The 22,621-nt window shown below is 37.7% G+C and overlaps 3 protein-coding genes across 4 annotated transcripts in view; 1 reads left to right on the top strand and 2 right to left on the bottom strand.

Moving 5' to 3' along the window:
- The window catches only part of LOC101156763 (inactive phospholipase D5), a 63,658-nt gene extending 43,203 nt beyond the window's left edge, over nt 1-20,455 (bottom strand). The window contains exon 1 of one of the 2 annotated variants that reach the window (XM_078931893.1): nt 20,203-20,455. In XM_078931893.1, coding sequence (XP_078788019.1) covers nt 20,203-20,358 — 156 coding nt within the window. In that variant the 5' untranslated portion in view covers nt 20,359-20,455. Of the gene's footprint in view, nt 1-9,172; nt 9,577-20,202 lie in introns of those variants that run through there. The other variant, XM_011484304.4, reaches the window with a different exon arrangement.
- Nucleotides 654-3,995, bottom strand: LOC111948783 (uncharacterized). The gene is made up of 4 exons (XM_023963365.2): nt 3,835-3,995; nt 2,620-2,775; nt 1,408-1,704; nt 654-1,087 (listed from the first exon to the last, which is right to left on the bottom strand). Exons 1-4 carry the CDS (start codon nt 3,851-3,853, stop codon nt 771-773), a joined length of 789 nt encoding a protein of 262 aa, XP_023819133.1. The 5' UTR covers nt 3,854-3,995; the 3' UTR covers nt 654-770.
- Nucleotides 4,128-6,725, top strand: LOC111948782 (uncharacterized). Its single transcript, XM_023963364.2, has 4 exons — nt 4,128-4,506; nt 5,324-5,437; nt 5,741-5,948; nt 6,058-6,725. The coding sequence occupies exons 1-4, from the start codon at nt 4,325-4,327 to the stop codon at nt 6,529-6,531; spliced, it is 978 nt and encodes a 325-aa protein (XP_023819132.1). The 5' UTR covers nt 4,128-4,324; the 3' UTR covers nt 6,532-6,725.
- Nucleotides 20,456-22,621: the final 2,166 nt, after the last annotated feature.

Raw genomic sequence — 22,621 nt, forward strand, 5'->3', positions numbered from 1 at the left:
TAACTGTTAACAGTTAGTTAAGGATTTATAAATGTATCTTATAGATAGACAGCAGATAACTAACAAGCTTTTAGTTAGTGAGCTATAAATGACTTGTTACCCGTATATTCATGAGTTCTAACTGTACCTTATTAATTAGCCAGATGATGAAGAAACTGTTAATAAATTACTTACTAATGACTTATTAAGAATCAGTTAATACTTTAAACATGTTACTAGGACGTTATTATAAAGTTGCAGCTATTCCTCGTTTCTTCACTATTTGTAAATGAGGATCAATTCCAACTTTATAATAACGTCCAAATAACATTTACAAGCTAATAACTAACGCTTAACTGGTATATTAACTCACACTTTACAGGTCAGTTGTTAATAGTTTAACCATCTGCTAGTGAAGCTTTGTTGAAAAGCAAATGGGTGGGACAATTTCAAGGTACAAAAATATGTAATATTCAAAATATCAGATGCTTTATCTCATCCTTCTTTCACTAATAGCTTTTTCTGTTTACCGTACTTGACCAAAGAAACACCACAAGTTAAGTGTTGAACACTGTTTATTCCTTTTCCACACATACTGAGTCGTCACATGGCAGATCAGCAGAATAAAACGGAATTTTAGAACTTTTTGAGCAGAACAGAAAAAAACAAATGAATCTATAACAAGCAATTGGCACTTTTGCTGTAGAACAATTAGAACTCAATATATTTGGTCAACCGGACCTGAGCAACACTGAACTACTCTGTGACACCATCCCGCAGTGTTTCAATACCTAAGCTTTCCTGGACAGAGGAATCAGTTTTCCCTTCTTCTTTTGATGTTCAACATCCCTCAAAAGGTTTGGATCACTATTTATCACTTCCAGACATTTTTTTGAAAAGTCCTGAAGTCGTTGCTGTGGCGTGTGGGCACCCAGTAACTCCTTATATGTCTTTGGGGCCACCACAGCCAATTCACAGATCGGAGCATTGCTGACAATGGTGTTTCGGTCAACACCGACCTTCTGATATGCCAAACTCAGCTTTCTCCCTTTCTTGTAAGCCTTTAGGACTTTCTTGTATCTCTTGATGACCTCTTGAGGATGACGTGCTGAAACAGATAGAAATTTAAGTACAACAAACATACAATAAGTGAATAAACACAGGGACACAAACACAGATACTATGCGGTTGCAAAAAGGGATGAAGACTACACAAACAAGGCAATTGGAGAGTTCACAATACTATACCCACCAGGACATACATTTAAAACATTTTTTCACACAAAAACAGAAAGAAAGCTAGACAGACATAGAAAAAGATAGATACAGACAAACAGAGACACAGAGAGACAGATGTGATGTCTCCATGCTCGACACCCTGACACACATGAGGGGAGTGGCCTTTTTGCTGTCCTGTCTTTACGCTTACCTCTTCGCCTGCTGTGTTCCCTTTTTGTCTTCTTTTTCTTTCTTTTGTCCTTTTTTTTTTGACTCCGGTGGCGGTGCATCTTTTTGTTCTTGCGTTTTTTCTTCAATTTCTGATCTGAAAAAGCAGTTGATGAGGTGCTGGATGAAGAGGAGCTGAATGAAGTGGAGCTGGATGAACTGGAGCTGGATGAACTGGAGCTGAATGAACTGGAGCTGGATGAACTGATGTACGAAGAAAAAGAAGATGCACCAGGAGATGTGTTGGCCGAGGAGGATGAGTCAGTTGTCCCACTGTTATCTGTGTGAACAACATGATAGAAAACACAATTCAATTGTTAATTTGAAATTATTACCTATGATAATACAAGTCCACTCGCATACATTCTTTTAACATTTGCATTTCCCAAGACTTACTATTTAATTAATCAGCATCACTGTGGGTCATCAGTTGAACAGATGTGTTTGCTGTTAATCGATGCTACAAATAGGCTATTATCTTTTAGGAACTAACTGTGCAATAACACACTTGTGTTCCAATAGACCTGGCCAATAAATTAATTTGATCAATTAATTCAAATTTGTAGTTCAAGATTTTCCCATTTTTTTGGGAGAATCTGGCCTCTATTTACCCAGCACTCTGCTTTCTTGGAGTAAATCTGTCCTTGTTTTCTCTGCATGTTTTAGTTAGAGTTTCCAGTTGCATGACATTAAAAATGTCTTCATGCCATTTACAAATTAGTTTTAGATCATTTCATTTTCTTAAAGTTGTCATTCTCGTCAGCTGGTCCAGACTACAGTTGATCTTGTGGGCGATGCATGGGGGTCTTTTTAAGTGACATGTTTTGCTGCTGTGCTAAAGGAAACAAAAACAACTTATTTGTGATAGGAAATGAAACACATTATTGATGGTGGCTGGTGAGTCAAAAAATAAAATTTGGTCACTGTGGTGGTGACTTTAAACTTGGAGCATCAAATCACACGCAGCAAAATCCGTTTGATGGTCGTTAGCAGAAGAGGGAGTATGAGGACAACCTAGACAAAGTTTTTTTTTTTTTGGCCATAGCGCCGAGCTCCATGTTTTGATGAGGGCCTTCTCACAGTTAAATGTTGCCCTTTCTTTCCCTTAATATATATATTTTACAAAGCACCAAAGTATTATTGCCAGGTGTGCAGTCCTGTTTCAAACAACAAACAAAACTGTGGGCCCACTTACTTTGACCAACTTGTTGGCAGAGGGAGTCTCTCTCCTTAGTCAGGTCACTGATTTTTTTGGTGACTGTGTGCTGCTTCTTCTTCTTGGCCTCACGTTGTTTAAGCTCTTTCTTCTTAAAATGCAGAAATGCTGTTGGAGCTACAGTTTCCTCAGTATCTGAAATGATACCATAAAGAACAAATTCTAATTAGAAAAGCCAGGTTAGGGTAAATGTATAAAATATGACCTTTAAAAATAATGTTTTGATGTTCTGAAGGGTTAATATTATACAAATATCATACAAGAACGGCAGAAGAGCTTAGATAAAATCCACCAATAAGCGAATTAACAAGAAATGGCTAATGAAGAGCAAACCTTCATTAGCCAAATGTTGCTCTTAATTTTACTCCTCCATCGTCAAATTTGGTCATATTTGGCACCTAGTGAGTTTTTAATTTTGGACCCCGCCTGCATACTTTTATCCTTGGAGTGTTTTTCTTGTTTCTAAACTGGACGCTGATGTTTCTTTAGATCCTTTGTCCATTTTTCACAACCTGGTATAGACTTTTCTGTCTGTCAAATACCCAGAGTCATGATGAGTGAGATGATGGAAACAAATTCACTTTGATGCAGACTCGTCTTTTTCTCTGCTTCCACTTTTCATAAAATCCAGTAAACCCAATAAATTACATTAATTTATGGATAAAAACTATTTTTTTATTTAGAAAGCAGCTGCTGGTTTGTTGCGGGATCTGGAGTCATAAGCGGTGTCTGAGCTCCTCCCCGGCTCTGTACCTGTTCAGATGTTCACGTCCTCTGCAGCCAAGTTGGTTTGCCCCGCGCGTTAACCCCCCCCCCCCCCCCCCCCCACCCACACACACACACACACACACACATACGCGCGCGCCGCGCACATGCGTACGGGCTGCTCCAGTGTATTCTTCACAGAGTGCAAATACTGTAATTACAACAAGTACACACGACAGTAAGGGTGCCCTTGCGCACATTTCATTAACTTGGACGTGGAAATGAGCGGTTTTAGTCTAGAAAAACTGCGGGGGGGGGGGGGGTACATTTTTGGGGTGCTCGTGGCACGAGTCGTGCAGGAAGATTGTGCCCTAGCCAGTGGCTTCACTAATATGGTTGAATTGTGTAAAACAAACCAATAACTCCGATGTTTAATCAATCTCAATCAAGCTTCTTTTCATTGAAAGAAAAGATAACACGTTTGCTTACCGACACCGTCATCGTCCATGTGCACATCCGGCTGGTCCACAGTTGAAGTTTCCCTCTCCTTCGAAATTCCCGCTGTTGACTTTTTCCGACAGTACCTGGATTTATCGCGGTAGTTTGCGCATTCCCGCTGGGGTTGGACATTTTACCAGACCGTGTGTTCATCTCTATGCCTTGAAATCAATTTAAAGAACTTGCTACGTGACTCGTGAGTGAAGGATGGGCGCATCTGTCTAGGTTGTCGCCGACTGCAACTAATCAAAATGGGCCTACAACGGTGATTGACAAGTTGATAACCAGCCGATATGATGGGGGAGGCCGCATGGCACCGCCCTCAGCCCATGAATACGAATATGATTGGCTTGGTTTATCCTCATCACACCGATTTATTATAGTTTGCAATTCAAACGTAATCTGGCGGGAGTTAGTCACTGAAGCTCAAGGAATAGTGTGGTGAGTGCGCGGAAAAACGGAGGATAAGAAAACTAAAATCATGCCTGGTTTAGCCACTGAGCTAAGACAGCTTATCGAAGGAGAAACTAAATCTACAAGGAGACACAAAGTCTTAATCAAATGGCTGCAGAAGAAAAGACTTCTAAGAAGACGGATGAGATGCAAAGAATGCAAACACAAGATGAAATTCAGGGAATCAGTCTGTGTGGATAACTATGCATGGTAAGTTTCTTTTTATTGAATAAAATGACAACACACATTGATAATTTGTTAAAGAATTTCTTGTGAAAATTAAATCTATTTATTGTGCTAATAAAAGGGCATCTTAACTCATGTTAAGATTAAGGGTAAACATGCTGACTATTGTCCTTCTTGCCAAATTTTTGAAAATCATAATACATTTTTTTAACTCCTCAATTTATAACCATCTGCCTTCTGCCCCTGAGGTAGTAAAGTTGAATTTCGGGATTCATCAGCTGAGTCATCAGTTGGGCAGCTTCTGTCCCGATGACTCAGAGCTTCAGTTTCAATCAGTTTACTGATTTCAACATGGCGGCGCTTGTCTCAGGAACAGTGGTGCACCTCGTTTCGTCCATTGTTTTTACAGTTTATGAGTTAACGTCAGTGTCAATCACAGATCCAAACCATATCTCCCCAGCTCAGCCTACCTTCACCAGCCCCACTCCTTTTTTTTGTTTGTTTTGCATTTTTCAAATCATGGGCTGAGAGTGGAGTCAGCATTCAACTGCCCTGTTGGGTCACCCTTTAATTTCTAGATACACACTACTATAAACTACACAATGTACATGATTACAATACGCTAAAAGGCTGTGCATATCTGCTATAAAAAATAACAACACCATTGAAATATATTAATGTATATGTTATTGGGGTTCCTTGCACTAAATATTTCTAGTTGGGCTTTATGGCCAAATACACATTACTTTGGGGGGTCCTTGACTTGAACACAGATTTAGAATCACTGCTTTGGCCACTACCTTGGCCTATGTCATAAGTATTTTTATTTGTATATTTTCAGGATTTGCAAACACCACAGCCACAAAGGAAGGAAACTGAAGAGGTCTGTTAGACACAAATCTATATTCAGCAAATCAAAGGTCTCCCTCTTCAACTGGATGCGGTTTCTCTACAGGTACACTATTGCATTGGTATTTTATTTTAGAATGTCTGTCTTTGACATAAAGTGTTTATTTCTATAGAAATACAATATAACTATGCTGCCATAAACAATACTTGCAGACTGTACTTACTAAAATGTTGCTTTTCATCTTATGTAGCATCTCTAGTCATGAAGATAAGTGATTGGAGTTATTTCACTTCTGTGATTTATTTTGCTAAAAGTTGTAATTTACACCTTAAATTTTTGGATTTTTTGTCTATCAAACCAAAAAGGAGACAAGAACTGTGGTGTAATAATAATTTGCTCTTTCATTAGATTTGCACAAGGCCTGCGCCTACGTCAAGTGGACATGATAAGTGACGACATTTCTGGGAGCTCAGCAACACTGTCCAAGATGGCTCGAAAGCTGCGAGATGTTTGCACCACTGCAATGGACAGATATCAGCAAGCAAGAGGCCAGTACATCGGGGGGCAGGAGCAGTTTGTCACAGTTGATGAGAGCCACTTTAGACATAAAAGAAAGGCAAGCAGCAATCACTATTATGTAATAATGCAAATATACAAATTATTGAATGACAGATATTTTTTTGGTTTGATGAAGAATAATTCCTAATATTTCATGTTTTCAACAGTATGGACGGGGACGAATGGCTGGTGGGTGGAAGAGGAAGAAGTGGGTGTTTGGGATGCTAGGTGTTGACCGGAGGGGGAGAAGACATGCTAAACCTATTCTTCGCTTGGTTGAGAGAAGAAGAAGGAGAGATCTGGTGCCGCTTATAGCTCACCATGTTAAAGTAGGCTCTACAATAATAAGTGACGAATGGCGGGCTTATCACAATGCTTTACCTGAGCTAGGTTACACTCATTTCACTGTCAATCACAGTGTGTCATATGTCGATGCCCAAACAGGTGCACATACTCAACACATAGAGAGGGCCTGGAGAACAGTTAAGGAAAATGTGTGGAGACTCAGGGGAAATCGTACAGAAGAGTTACTGTTAGACCATCTCAGAGTTATTGAATGGCATGAGTGGCTTGGCCGTCAACATCGCAAAGGGCCGCTAGGACGGGTAATCCATGACATTGCTGTGATGTATGGACATTAAAAGATCTGTTTGACCAGCGTTCTGCTCAAAAAGTTCTAAAATTCCATTTTATTCTGCTGATCTGCCATGTGACGACTCAGTATGTGTGGAAAAGGAATAAACAGTGTTCAACACTTAACTTGTGGTGTTTCTTTGGTCAAGTACGGTAAACAGAAAAAGCTATTAGTGAAAGAAGGATGAGATAAAGCATCTGATATTTTGAATATTACATATTTTTGTACCTTGAAATTGTCCCACCCATTTGCTTTTCAACAAAGCTTCACTAGCAGATGGTTAAACTATTAACAACTGACCTGTAAAGTGTGAGTTAATATACCAGTTAAGCGTTAGTTATTAGCTTGTAAATGTTATTTGGACGTTATTATAAAGTTGGAATTGATCCTCATTTACAAATAGTGAAGAAATGAGGAATAGCTGCAACTTTATAATAACGTCCTAGTAACATGTTTAAAGTATTAACTGATTCTTAATAAGTCATTAGTAAGTAATTTATTAACAGTTTCTTCATCATCTGGCTAATTAATAAGGTACAGTTAGAACTCATGAATATACGGGTAACAAGTCATTTATAGCTCAGTAACTAAAAGCTTGTTAGTTATCTGCTGTCTATCTATAAGATACATTTATAAATCCTTAACTAACTGTTAACAGTTATTTAGCAAGTCATCTATTGCTCCATGACTAAGAGTTTATTAATGATTTGTTAAGATTTTATTAATGATTTGTTAACCAGCTATAACGGATAGTTATTATAAAGTGTTACCCAAATCTCTTAAGTTAAAACGTATTTTCTTCAGCAAAGAAGCGTTCGCTGACCATCGGAAGAATACGTTTCACATAGTGAAAATCTGCTAACTGGTCTCCTCTGCTGTTTTATTTATCATGTTGGAGCCAGTAGTTTGTTTTCCATGGATACAATTTCAGGTGCTATGTCTTCTACCTATCTTTTCCCTTTTTTGCTATGCTCCTTTGCCACTTATGTGTGTCACCCTGTGTGCATGCAGAAATACTAATTAGATCTCTTTTGTACAAAGCCAGTGCTATGAACAACATTACAATGATGTCTCTTCCTTTGTCTTTCTGACCTTTTTTTTCCCCTTATGTCTCACTTCTCCTTCCTATTTGCCCACAAATTGGCTGATGTTTTGGGGGTTGTCGGCTAAACTCGACGTGTCCATTTGGGCTTACAGTCCCACATGTCAGTCTGTACTTTGTGCATCCATGCCGAAAGAGCGATGGCACCAGGAGACGAAAAGAAACATAGATAGAGAAGAGGACTGAGTGGCAAAGACGGCCTGATTCAAGAGCAAATCATAAAGATCAAATCCTAAAAGAACTGGTATGTTTTTAAACGCTGCCTATAATGTCAAATGACGCATGCATTTAAGTAAAAATGGAACTTTAAATGTGTCTGAGGGTCTGACTCATTCACCGCTCACTCTGACACAACAGCTGGAAATGTTCAGCCCACAGGAAGCTTCAAGCATACAGATCAGTTACAGTATTTGAGAAAAACCATTTCAAATGCATCAAACCAACAGAAAATAGTTTATTGTGAATTTTACAAATTAACTAAATAGCCTCAGCCTGATTAGGATTGCTCCATATTCATACCAATCTACAGTTTTTATGATCAAAGTTAACCAGCTTTCTAGGTGTAGATTCTGTAACGATAAATAAATACTTGTTAATTTTTTTTAAACATTTAGCCCTCGCTTTAGTCAAAGTTCCTCTAACTTTCCCTCAAAACCAAAACGTAATGACAATAACATAAATCTTTTTCTCAGATAATATCTGTTTGCTTCATGTTTCTGAGTGTTTACAGTTATTTGTAATGGTTAAACCCTGCAAATATGACAAATCTGTCTTAAACGTGTTAATTTTTTTTAAATCATTTTTTTTAAGTGTTTTGGCTGTACCACAGAGCCCCTCTGTGGTTTTAACACGTGACACTGCAGACATCCTGTCCTGCAGTTCAACACGGGTCCAATCTAATCATAGAAAGACAATTGTTTTTTTTTTAATACTGCATGGGAAAAAAAAGAATACGCTCTATTGTACTTGATACCCTCAAATCCTTTTCATAAACATTTTCACATTTAAAGTTTCTAATAAATAACACAAAAACAATAAATAACCTAATGAATAATTAAATGATACTGCATCCTAACGAACGATGTCCAATCAAAGCCTCTGCACAACTTCTGATTTGATTTATAAATTCATAATCAACCACAGAAGCAGATTCAAAGCAAAGACTTTTTTCCCTTGAAAATATTACTTTGCTGTAAACACCTCAAAGTACTTCAAAAACAGAATGAAACATTCTCAAATTCCAATCGTCTTCTCGTTCCACTTTAAGTCCAAAAGTTGTGCGCAAACACTGAAAGGTGTGCTGAACACATTCATCTTCGAGTCGTTTCTCCTTTAAACAGCAGTGCCACACACAAAGCTCCCTTTATAACCTCTTTGCTTTCCAAGAAGGGAAATACACCAGAATATCATCAGCGGCACTCTTATCCAACTCTCCGCAGGCACACAAACCCACAGGGATGCATCAAACTTAATCACCTGGAACATGTTACTGTCGATGGAACGCAACTGCAGACAGTTTTAAAGAAATATGTGTAAAGCAGCTCACCTTCATGGCGCATCCCTCCAATGTTTGTCTGCCCTAAAACACATGTGCCGCTCCTCGTGCGTGTGAGGTCCATGTGTGTGGAGTCCCAATCCGCTGCTGCCCCTCTACCCTCAGAGTTACAAGGGGAGGGGGGACTCTTTCCCTCTGCTCAGCACAAACAACTGGGTTTGTAGATGCACGTGCATACATGTGAGGAGTGTATGCAACAAACTAAGCGAAGGACCTGCCCCTCCCTGAACTCTGCTGCAACTGCATGAATGGAAACTACCAAGAGAGGGAACAGACACGCCTAAATTTTGTCTACCTATGCACCATCTCTTCCTGTTTGCCCATCCTTCCTTCCATCTTCTTTGGTGTCTCACTTTCCTTTTCTCCTCTCATCATATGGAGTGTTTTGTCCACCTCCTTCTAATGCTTCCTCTCTATCCGTCCCTCCCTTCTTCTATCTCACCACTCTCTCCCTCTAATGGCAAGCTCACATTTCTGCGCTCTCCGCCACTGAAAAGGGAAAATAAAACAGAGAATAAATAAATGTTCAGGCTGCTTTCTTGTCACTCTCTTGCAATTCTTCTGTTTTGGTGGCCCCTTTTGCCTCTCTGTGAACCCTTCTCCTTCTTGTGTATGTATAATTAACCATATATCTCTCACAGTATGGTCTTTTTTGCACAACAAAGTCAGAAAATAGCAAAGATTTTGATGCAAAGGAACAAACAATTTACAAAGCCTTGAGAGCTATTTTTAACCAAGACACTGAAGGGACAGAGGAAGAAACAGAGAGGCTGTGTGGGATAATCTCAAAGAAATTTTACACAATTTAAAGAGTCAGAGGAAAACGTCATCACTCTTTTTGCACGCATAAAGACATGGTTGAAATGTTTTCACTTTTGACACAGGAGTATTAACAGTGCAGCTGTGTGCTGACACAGAGAAGTCAACAGGGGGTGGCAATGCTCTTCACAGATATCCAACCCAGAAGGGAAAAGAATAGCAGCAGGGACTTTAGGGTGTTTACCGACTGGTTGAAGCACAAAAGACTACGTCCATCTTTAAATTCAGCCTCAGTTTAGTTAACATGCAAATCTAAACATATTTGTTTGAAACAATCAACAAACTTCAAAGATGAATTTCAAAGATGAAAGTTATATTTGCAGAAAATACTTTTTCAGCAAAGCAGTGTGGGGGAAGATGATGCTGCTCTATAGTGGCTCCAAAGAAACAAGGAATACAGTAATTAAAGTTCTATTTTGACTTGAATGATTCCACTTTCACTACAAATGTACAACATCGTCATATCAGCAAACTTTAAAAGATGATTTTAAAATATTCACCCATCAGTTGATGAGTTCTTGACTTAAAGACCCACTCTGATCATCTTTTGACCTATTTTAATAGAATTGAGAACCAATACGAACAATGCCTGGACATTAAGCTATTTATTATCAAACTTCAAGAGAAACATTTCTTTCAAAATATGATGATGGACAAATAAAAAAAATTGGAATATTAAGTTATTGAATGAAATGTTAACTGTGGAAAAAGAGAAAATATAACTGTTTTGAATATTATTTATTAATGTGTGAACAGTAGATGAAGGTATTGGCTTAAATAAGCATTGGCTTCTATTTATCCCCTGACATGCATATGAATGTCCCGGTGATGGTCAAAGGAGCCATAGGCACGTCAACCACAGCTCTGTCGGTCTGCTCCAGGGTACATCAGTAGCTAACCATCTCCAAGTGTGAATGAATAAGGGATACACATTATAAGCTCTTTGAACATAAAGAAAAATCCAGTTCATCATTATTTTAGTGAGTCCATTGACCAGTTATTTGAATAGCTAGGGAAAGAGTCAACCTCTTTCATCCAGTCATATATTTCATTTTTCAGCTGTGTGTTTCCCTCCACCTTCTTGGTATTGCCTGCTCAGCATTAACTGGTTATTAATGTCTTTTGTCCACATTATTGAGGCAGGTGTGGAAGCACAAAAAACTGCCTGAAAAACAAAGGTCTTGGCTGATTTGAAAGTAAACTCTGTTGGGATTGTCCTGTAGTGTAAATAAAGAAAAGCTATCCAGTAAACTCAAGCGTGAAAGTGACCAAAGAGAGCAAACGAGGTATATGTTATGCGTTTTGAGCAGAAGGACCAAAAAAAAATTTAAATCAAGAAAAGTTGGAAAATGATTTAAAAAAAAATGCAATGATGATCCTTTGACAGAGGCAGCATAGCTAATGAATCAGTTCTTTTTATTCTAGTTCTACTCCCTCTAGTTCTACCTCTGCTCTCTGAGCAAATGTAGAGTTTGGTCTTATGATTTAAAAAAATATACATCTATTTACTGTTTCACTTTGTCTTGATACCTCTTTAACTAGTTTAGTTGACTCCACTTTAATTCAAAAGTGTATGTCAGCTTTAAAAGTTTTAAATAGAAAACATCACTGTTGGATAATGTGCCTTTGGATGTGACACAAACATGTTTTACCTCATGACAGCTAAAAACATTTATCCTTGCTGTGGTGATGCAAACACTAGAAATCTGGCTCAAATTTTACATGTCAAATGTAAAAAAGAAATAACCAGGTAGACTAACAGTATATTTTAATGCAAAACATCTCAACTTCTTCTATATTTGAGAAGAAGATTTTGCAATCCGGTGCTAAATCATTCAGATTTCAGGAGAACATGACTGTTTACTGATAGTTGAGTACTCCAATATTCCAAAATGCAATATAAGCAACAGAACCCGTCTGAAGACTTTAATATCAGCTAAGTAGTTTCTAATATATAAAAAGCATGTATACCTCTAGACCTTTCCCATGAGTCAAATGTAGCATTTTGATGTGGGTGAAAGTGTATCAGGTGTAAAAGGGAGATTTACAAAAGAGCAGATGGAGATTATATCTAAGACCCTTACTTTGAAAAGACATTCAGGTAGAAGAAGAAAATGAAAATCCTAATTTGCAAAGTCCCCTCCTTGTTTATGTCCTCCTTTGTTACACAAGAGCACCCTCTGCTGTTTCCACAGTTTGAACTTTACACTTCAGTAGATACTGTTTAAAATTTTTAATTTACTGTAAACTAAGAAATGTAAAGTTTAAAAGCAAAATCTGCATTTGATCAGAGAAGAAGATGAAAGGCACTGTTACCACACAGACCTGTACACTATTTCAGCATCAACACCTTCACTGAAAAATCTGAAACTAATTGCACTTCCACAAGTATTAGTTAAAGTCTGAGTTTGATTCTAACACTTTTTGGAATGTGACTGATTCCTCTTCAAAGCACAGATGGACAGAATTGAAATTTTCAATCACAGAAAAAGCATGTCTCACAAACATAAGTTCCTGCTAAAATGAACTGAGACTCCATCTGTACCAAGCTGACAAACGAGGAGCCAAGCACCTTGAGCATCAATTTAATTGGTCTCAAGGACCAAACAAAGCGAGAAGAGAAGAAGATCGATGATGTGAGATTTAGGCTGCAAGGATCAAAATTCCCAACAGCAAAGAAGAGTTGCAAACGCACAAGAAACTTGCACATAAGTATGCTATTTGTTTCTCTCTCTTAAAGCCTGTTTTTATCAAAAGTCAACTATTAGAAAAATGTCCCAGAGAAGAAAGGCATCCAGTCAAATTAGATCTTTAATTAACCAAACATAATATATAGTTAGATTCTTTTTTATGACAGTTCATGCCTTCAAATTGATGGACAAATCAATGCCAGGGATTACAGTTTTGCAATACTTGAAACTCTTAAAGTCTTTAACAGCCTTTGGGTCAGAACTGAAGTTTTGTTCAATTCGCAAAAAAATGTCCTCAGAAAACTGAAGCCTTAAGGCCGTGTCACACTGCCGCTATGTACAATCTGCGAATTGTCCTTGCATGACATTTCGGTCTTCCATGATACATGCGTGATATAGATAATTCATACGTTTTTCTTGTGTTCGTCATTTGTCGATGTGGGCAGATGTCATTCGAGGGTCTTTACGTGAATTCTGCTTTGAGCTGTTCAAAACTTTTGGTCAGTTGTTTTTCATGTGTAAATCACAACAGAACCACGTTAAAACCACAGAACAAGTTTGGGTAACACTTTATATTAAGATTCCTTAACAACCTTTGTTAACACATTAACAAGCATTATAAATGAATTTATAGGGTGTTAGTAAGACATTTATTAGTACAATAAGTCTAATAAGGTTTATTAAATTACTTAGTTAACACATTTACAAGCATTATTATTAGGATGTTTTTAAGATGCTAATGATGCATTTACTGAAATTATAGGTGCTAAACAAATGTGTCAGTGTTAATAAGCTTAATAAGATTTATTAATAACCTTTGTTAACAAATTAAGAAGTATTACTATTGTTTGGGGTTCTAGTAAGATATTTATTAGCATTATAGACGCCTGACACAAGCCTAAGTGTTCATACGCTTAATAAGTTTTATTGACTAACTTAACAAATTATTAGGCTTTATTAATGTGTCAGATGCTTGTAAGATATTTATTAGCATTATAGATGTCTTGCAAATACCTGAAAGTGTTAATAAGATTTATTAACATCTAAAGTCAGACCATTGTCTTCTAAATCCATATTACTAAACTGCTTATAAGCTTTACAAATGTATTAATTAACTTTGTTAATAGTTTATTAATTGTTTTGCAGCACCTCACGCTAACGACCGACCGGTACAGAATCAAAGATGGGCGGGGCTTTTTTCGTCACCTGTGTGAAAGCAAAGTAAAGGCCTGTTCACACCGGGACGAATTTCGTCGGCGATTTAACGCCTCGTGACTAAACAAAGGGCACCAACGAGAGTGTGCACACCGACGCGAAAAAACGCCAGGCGTTAAAGCGTCAAAAAAAAAAAAAACGCCTCGGGTTCGTTTTTTTTTTTTCGACGCGTCGCGTCGAAATCTACTCGACCAATGAGAACTGCGCTTTTGCTCACGTGTCTGGAGCTTCTGAAGTTACAGTAAAACACAACTTGGGGGCGCTCAAACACAAAACTGCCTTGCTGAGCACACATACCAGCGAAGAAGATAGACGCCAAGTAGCGTCTACACAGCCGCGAAGCAATAATGACGGACATTCTAAAACATCCCCGAACCAAGCACCAGTTGGAGCTACTGGTGCTTGAAATATTGATGTTTTCTTTGTTTGATTCTGACAAGCGTGTAAATACTTGCTCTCTTCTTCTGAGTGAAAAGCGACTTTAAGAAGCGTAAAGTTGCGCAGCGCCACCTTGTGTACAGGAGTATTTCTGTTTTACATTAAGCGCCATCTAACGTCAGGGAATGAAATTGCATGTTCACTCCACTCATCGTCAGCGAAAATCGCCTGGGTGTGAACACAAAAAACGTGGCGAAAAACGCTGGCGAATATTCGTCCCGGTGTGTACGGGCCTTTAGAGGCCATTTCAATTGGCTGAAAGTGAGCACGCTGTTTTGCTGATGAGTTTGATTGACAGATTCATTAGCCAATGGTGACATTAGTTAACCTGGGCAGGTTAGCGTGTTAGCTTTAGCATGGCTCCTGTAGGTTTTTTGCTTTCGGTCTTCAAAAATGACTGGCTTGTGCAACTTTCTTGTGGACTTTGAAGCAAGGCAACAGTGGTTGAATGCAGTTGGCATTGAATGCAGAGAACTGTCTCCTGGTGATGGGATTTGCAATGAATGTTTCACTCAGGATAGATGCTAATACTTTATCCTTATTAGCTATGATGCTAGTCATCCAACACCAGTATATATGTTGTTTTTTTTTAATTATTTGTCTGAATTAAATTTTTATATATCTTTTACAAAACGATTTGTGTATGTTTAGTCTGTTTTAATGTCATAAAGTTCTTTTTACAATCTTTATGCTTTGTGGTTGTTTGTGCAAAAAACGTCCACACTTAGATGAGGTGCTGCAAAACAATTAATAAACTATTAACAAAGTTAATTAATAAATTTGTAAAGCTTATAAGCAGTTTAGTAATATGGATTTAGAAGACAATGGTCTGACTTTAGATGTTAATAAATCTTATTAACACTTTCAGGTATTTGCAAGACATCTATAATGCTAATAAATATCTTTCAAGCATCTGACACATTAATAAAGCCTAATAATTTGTTAAGTTAGTTAATAAAACTTATTAAGCTTATGAACAATTAGGCTTGTGTCAGACGTCTATAATGCTAATAAATATCTTACTAGAACCCCAAACAATAATAATACTTCTTAATTTGTTAACAAAGGTTGTTAATAAATCTTATTAAGCTTATTAACACTGACACATTTGTTAGGCACCTATTATGTCAGTAAATGCATCATTAGCATCTTAAAAACATCCTAATAATAATGCTTGTAAATGTGTTAACTAAGTAATTTAATAAACCTTATTAGACTTATTGTACTAATAAATGTCTTACTAACACCCTATAAATTCATTTATAATGCTTGTTACTGTGTTAACAGAGCTTGTTAAGGAATCTTAATATAAAGTGTTACCCAAGTTTGAATAAACAGCAAAAAGAAAACACAGACTCGTGCTTCAATGAACGTCTTAACTTTGACATTAAGGAGCATTGAGAAGAAGTCCCATCGCATCAGCACCACGGTCAGCGCCCTCACAATGCTTTGTTTTGGCACCAGAAACTGGGAGGAATGTGAGATCGCCTTTGCAAAGCCGTGGAAAAACTGTGACTGACAAAAAAAAAAATGAAAATCTAACACTGTGAAAAAGTTTTGCAACAGTTATGCAACAGTCACCACTGTAAAGGGAAACTTATGTAATATGTGTCGTGTTGAAGCTCATATTCCACTGGGACACTGTGCAACAGCTGTGCAATAGCAATTTAAGTAGCTTCAATTCAGATATTTTGAGGGTTTTTCTGTGACAAACGATCACCAACTGAAAGAGTTAACTTATTGTGTGTGTTTATAAAATAGTCTACAAATATGTGAAAAGAAGTTCCTCTCATTTTTTCAGCCACACAATACAGTAGTAGCCAATCTGCAGCTATAAATATATATATTTCTAGTATGACTTCAATAACACTATTGCTCATAATGTCTCAGCCCACAGCATAAACAAAAAATGGCAGATTTTGTTGATATTAAAAAAGTCATTCTTATTTTCTCTCACAGTAAAAACCCCTCTGGGTCTGACATAGTTTAACCAGTATAACATTGGGATAGAGGCACCACTGCTGTGAAATAGAAAATACAATCAATGTAGGAGGTGGAGAGGCTGCTCCTCTTCCAGCTGCCAATCCCCAAATTCCTCTGGGAGATTTCACTGTCTCTGGTGTAATCTGTTTCTGCAGCCTGACTGTCATCTGGTGATCCATTAGAGCAATCGTATACACACAAAGTCAATGAACAAAATATAATAAATCACAAATTTAAAATAGAAATTTGATAACTTGAGTACATTGTTTGCATCTGGATCCAGAAATATATAAATACTTCTTAACAATGATGCATAGAGAACAATAGAAAGCAGCGTACACTTTCAGCCACTAACCAAGGTTCCTTAATAGCACATGGTCCATTAAATGCACTCAAGTAGTTGCAGAAAAGCAATTACAGTGATTACAGATGATGGGAAACATCACAGATTTACACAAGCAGGAGGAGGCCACTGTGAAGCCACATGAGGCAGTGGGAGCAGCTGTTGAAGATGATGCAATAAGGCCATGGAAAACCTTGAATTATTTTCAGGATTGTGTTTTTCAGTAGGTGAGGTGGGAGGCAGGTAGGTTAAAAATGATCTGTATCTAACATCTATAAAGAACATGAAGCACTGCAGAATGGGAATCATCACTAGAATGTAGAGAATTAGAATGAAATAGGAGCAACTACATAATAACGGGACAAAAACCAACAAAAATTGAAGGGATATTTATGTAAACACAGACAGTGTAATGAGCAACAAGAAACAGCTGTGAGAATGACAACTAGAAATCAGGCGTGAACATCTTAGGAAATAAATTCAACCATGAGGGGTAAAGGTGAATAAAACAGGTTTAACCAAGACACAACATCCAAAATATGTATGCGTTTCTATATTTCAAGAAAATAATGAAAAACAAATTCAACAAAAACTCCCAGAAAAAGAGAACACACAACAATAAAAGTTTGGGTGACTTTTTGGGCTACAGAGGTAAAAAATAATGACCTCATCATCAACATGAGTCAGGGGAATGTGAAAAGGGGTGTGGATTACAGAAGATTGAAAAACAAACTAGAGGATTTGCATGTTCTACTGCTAAACAAACTAGACAAGGTTGGCCGTAAACCTCTCCCATCTCCTAATTGGTCCTCGGCCTTCTCAGCCTTTAGCACCCAAACTGAAAGCATGACCTATGGTCAACCATGCCATTTTGAAAATAATCAATATCAAATGGGAAGATTTTCAGCCTAGTCTTAAAAATCAAGACTCTCTCCCTAACTGGAAAGGGAGTTGATTCCACAAAAAAGGAATCTAATGAGTGAAAGCTCTGCTCTGCCCCCCTCAGTCTAGTTTTAGAGATTTTCAGAGCAACTAGCAATCCTGCAGACTGAGAATAACGTGCTCTACATGGAAAATATGAGACCAGGAGTTTAGGTAAAGAGCACATTTTAAGACATGCATTTTTTTAAAATTCAAAATTCAAAGAAAGCTTAAATACCAAAAAAATGTAGCCATTGGCAGATGTGACCCCTGATTCAATTCTTTACTTTGGGCTCCCAAAAGCTTAAGTCTGAAACTGATGCTTAATACTATTTGTCAGTGCAGAATCAGTGATGACGTTGAGGTGAAAACTGCGAACCAAAACCTAGTGTTTTTTTCAGTACAGACCAGTGATCATTCAATGTGCAAAATTTTCCCAGCACAGCAAAGAAAAACCGACTGATCAGAGTAGTGTCCAATAGAGTCAGGCTCCCATGGGTTCTGCTAACTGCATGATAGCTTTCAATGAAAATAATAATAATGATACATTTTATTAACCTTTAATTAACCTTTCAAGACACTCGAGTACACTTTACAGAGAAAACACAGAAAACAACAGCAAATGATAAATTAATTCATCAGATATGGTGGAGATTAACTTAGGTGATGTATCGAATTTTAAATAGATGTGTTTTGAGTTGTGGTTTGAAAATAAATAGTTTGTGTTCCTTATGGAGGGAGAGAGTTTCAAGGTTTTATACATTCTTCAAGAATAAATGAAACAGTTTAATAATCATTCCTTATTATCAAGAACTTATTGGCAATAAAATGCTCAAATACATTTTTAACAAGCAGTAAAAAGCTTAGATCAAAACACCACAACAAACAACTTGATGCAGTCTTTGAACTAGCACATTAATCTCTATGTCAGATCAATCTGGCGAGTTTGCACTCTGATTGCATCCTTTACTTTGTAGCGCAAGTAAATTGTCAAAACAGTAGTGAGATGTCAATCCTCTCTGTTACGTCCCAGGACGTTTTGCTTTGTGTGGTTTTCTTTTTGTGTGTCTTGCAAATGTCAGTGTGCAGGTGCCGGACTGTGATTGGTGTGGTGCTCCAGCACTGGAAGTGGATTGGCTGCCAGAAGTCACTCCTGGAATCACACCTGCTATAAAAGGAACCAGGAAGAAGACCAAAGGAGGCTTATTTGACATTTCCCACCTCTCCCAAAACCAGCTATATAGAGTTTAGAGATGTAGGAGTGGACTGCCATTTACTTTGACTCATGTTTTCTCATGTTTATGTTATGTTAGGGAGGTAAGTTGTTGTCTTTTGGTTTATGTTGTTTTACTAGGTAAGATTTGGGTTCTTGTTAGGTAGGTCAATTTTTGTTTGTTATTTTGGCCTAGGTCCACTCTGAAGTAAATACTCTAGCTCTCATGTTTCAATCAAAATAAATCTCTTAACTTGCTTTAAGTGTGCTGGCTTTTGAGACTGGAGGGAGATGGGGCTTCATTTTTTTTGTGTTGCGTCCTTTTTGGGCCACTAGAAGGGGGGGCGTAACACTCTCACATAGATGGAGAGACAATGCATTAAAAATGCCTGTCAGAACATTTTAAGCATTTATGGCTTTGTATGTAAAAATAACCACAGATTCCATCAAATTAGTTCATGTTTTTTCATGCAACTCTGATAGAAATTTGTGACTTCTGCTTACAGGATGTAAACGCCGACACAGGACTTGTAAACGTGTTGATGATGAAGTTGCAGTTTCAATCAACTTACTATGAAAGTGAAATGCTATTTTATTGCACTCTGACTTTGACACACCCTCCCATATTCAACGTCTGCTGTCAGCAGATCGGGTTTTCCTCTTACGTGAATTTATTTATGTTATAAGATAGACACGCTTAATAGAACCAATTAGAAGAAAGATTTTGTCTGGGGTTGTGCAGACAAAATCATTGAACATTTCATGAAGTGTCTGTGATCTGTATGTGAGTGTTGAAAACTGCTGTCATGCAGGCTGCATGAATGCAGAGGTCTGCAAAAAGGACTCTGGCTGTTTTATCATCCGAGATGATTATGTAGACAACTTGGAGGAAGCCCTCAGACATGGAGCTGTTTCCCCTTCAGCATCAAATATTCAGGACTCTCATTTCTCACTCTTTTTTTCTCACACATCACTACATCCAGAAGCCCCTTGCAGAATGCTTATTCTGTTTACCTGCAGGCAGAGAGTCTCCTGAGGACATGCCAACTTCTGTCTAATAAAAGACAAAGAGCTAAGTGCTGCAAAGTACTAACAAAGTATATATCTTATGAGGAGACAGTAGATTGTGCAATCTAGAAAATTCTGCTTTGTGTCATGGACTTCCAGATTACTTTTAAAGCTGCATTAAATCAAATCATTACTCCATATCTTTACATTTTTTTAAATATTCAATGACATATAGTATCCTGTTTTTGCACCAGCATCCTGTAGCTTAAGGTCAGACATGTTCCCATATATTTTAATAATCCTTCTGTGATTTCCATCGTACATCTTTATTTAATGTAAAGAATTAAATATTGTTTTAGCCACACGCAGTCAGCTGTATTTTGGGACTTACATGTTCCAGTTTCTCCCTCCTGCGAAGCCAAACACCAGCTGAGTAGTCCTGCTGCTGAACCGCCGTTATTATGGAACTGGCTGGAAGTCCTGCGATTGGAAAACTGAACCCTGATCCTTGACTCTTCAGGTCATGACCACCAGTTGGACCCTTCATCTCTCGTTGCTCGATGGAATAGGAGAATCAATCGTGCACTTATCTCTGTCCTAATATTCAAATGGCTTGTTGGTCTCCTTTAAAAAACGTGCACCGCTTGCATTTTGCTGTCTTAGGTGTTTTGCGTTCAGCAAAAAAATGCAATAAAAAACATTTGCGTAAAAATAACTTTTTTAAGTTGATTCCTGCTTGACTTCAGTTCCAGATTCTCCAAAAAAATATTTGACAATTAACATTAAAATTCATGGACAAATAGATTGAGTAAAGAGACATTATAAGCTGGAGTTTTGGTATATAAAGAAATAGTTCTGGCTTTCATCATACCCTTGTATTTCAAATGTGGGAGTATCCATTTCTCCATTACTCAAGGCATGATATCCTCCTCTAGTGGTCCCGCCTTAAAGAACATCTTCATCTTCTCAATTTGCATATATATGCTCCACATGACTAGATTTAGTCAATCTGTTAACCTCAGCTCCCAGCAAAGAAAGAACCCCAGGAATAAAGCTCAGGGTTTCCACTGATCCTGGCATCTCTGGTGGGGAAGTGTGAGGAAGAGGATATAGGGGAAGGGAGGGGTAGAGGAAACAACATATTGAAGTAGAAAGAGAGAGGGACCAGAGTTATGGTGCTGCTGATGCAGCATCAGAGAGGGAGGAAAGACCCATGTGCAAAACTAAAAAAAAAATTAAATAACTAAAATTTAAGGGATGTAATTAAAGAGTAAAAGAGTAAAGACCTCACATCTTTATCTCTGGCTAAATTCTTTTCCTCTTTTATTTTAATTGAGTGTCCTCTTTTCTCTGACATTTGACATTTTTTACATCACAAGAACTTGAAAAAAACCATTTTCTCCTCCTAACACATTCTTGCTCTCCACCGCCTTTTACCGCCTAAAGCACACAAATGTTTCCATCTGTTGCTCTCTTTCACCCAAAATTAAGTTCTTGCAATGTTTCTTGAAGCTTCTGCATAGATGACATATGTACATCTTACCACCCCTTCCACATGCACACGCGTGCACACCTTGGCACATCCCAGCAGAGTGGTGCAGTGGGGCTGCAGTGTCTCTCTTCTCTTACTGTGGCTCACTAGAAGCAACAGAGCCTAACACCTTTAATTGGCTCATATCTGGCACCTGGGGAAACTCATACTGCACAGATGCAGATGATCCCAATCTCTATCTTGGTATGGAAATGTTTCCTGAAATCCTGGTTCAATCATAATTGCAAATCAAAAACTTGTATACTTTCCCAAAATGAGACACGGGCATCCTATAATGTGACTGTGTAAAAAGAACCACGTCCCCCACTACATACTATCACTACGTAGTGGGCAAAAGCAAGCAAAAGCTAAACAATGATTTCACTGAAGGCAAACAGCCAGCCTACTGTGACTGACCACAATGAAAGCAATCCATTTAAAATAAATTCCTGGACTCCCTGCCACTGCCGTGAAAGTACACTCAGTCTGCCAAGCACAATTATGCAGATGAAAAAACTAAAGTGGAAATTATGTGTTATAGTAAGAGTAAACCCCAGAAACATACATTTTAAATACTTTTTAGAGTTTTATTTTGACACGTGCAGACAGAGGAATGGAGTCTGCTCATTCATTCAACTTAGTCAGTTTATTATAGGCTACACTGACATTTATGACATCTTCTGCCTTGTTTAACCTTTAAATAGCTGTCATCAAATTCAATATAGGATTTCACTTTAAAATATACATATTTGTGGAAAAACGTAAAAGAGAAGGCCAGAAACAAGCATCAGCTATTATTCTGCCTGCTAGTAAAAGTATCACAAAACACAAATTAAATCCTTTCAGGTAAAAGAAAAATATTACATTTTTAATTCTTAAATCATAATAGAAACATTTTTAAGGACTAAAAACGTGATTTTATCATCTCTGTTTTTGAATCAATAACCTCACAGCAAGATGGCAGATTTGTGGTTTTAATTTGAAATGTGCATTAATGGCAGAGCAGTTTGTCACGGAGAATGTGACAGTCAGGAACCTGAACCGTTCTTTTACGATCTATAGTTTATAATAACTCTTTTAATACCTGTCACCTAAACAATATATTTGGACAAAAAATCAATTATAATGTTTGATCTGTCCCTTTCACCTGTTTTCAGACTGATTTTTGAAGCAATTTATTTGGATCCAAATTGCTGAGTCATGCTCTTCTGTCATCAAGTATGCATCAAAGCATTGGCTCTCATCTACTCCTGCAGTTTTCCCTTCACATCCTCCCTTT

Source organism: Oryzias latipes, chromosome 15 (genome assembly GCF_053564925.1).
Source record: "Oryzias latipes strain Hd-rR chromosome 15, Olatipes_Hd-rR_3.1".
Lineage (NCBI taxonomy): Eukaryota > Metazoa > Chordata > Actinopteri > Beloniformes > Adrianichthyidae > Oryzias > Oryzias latipes.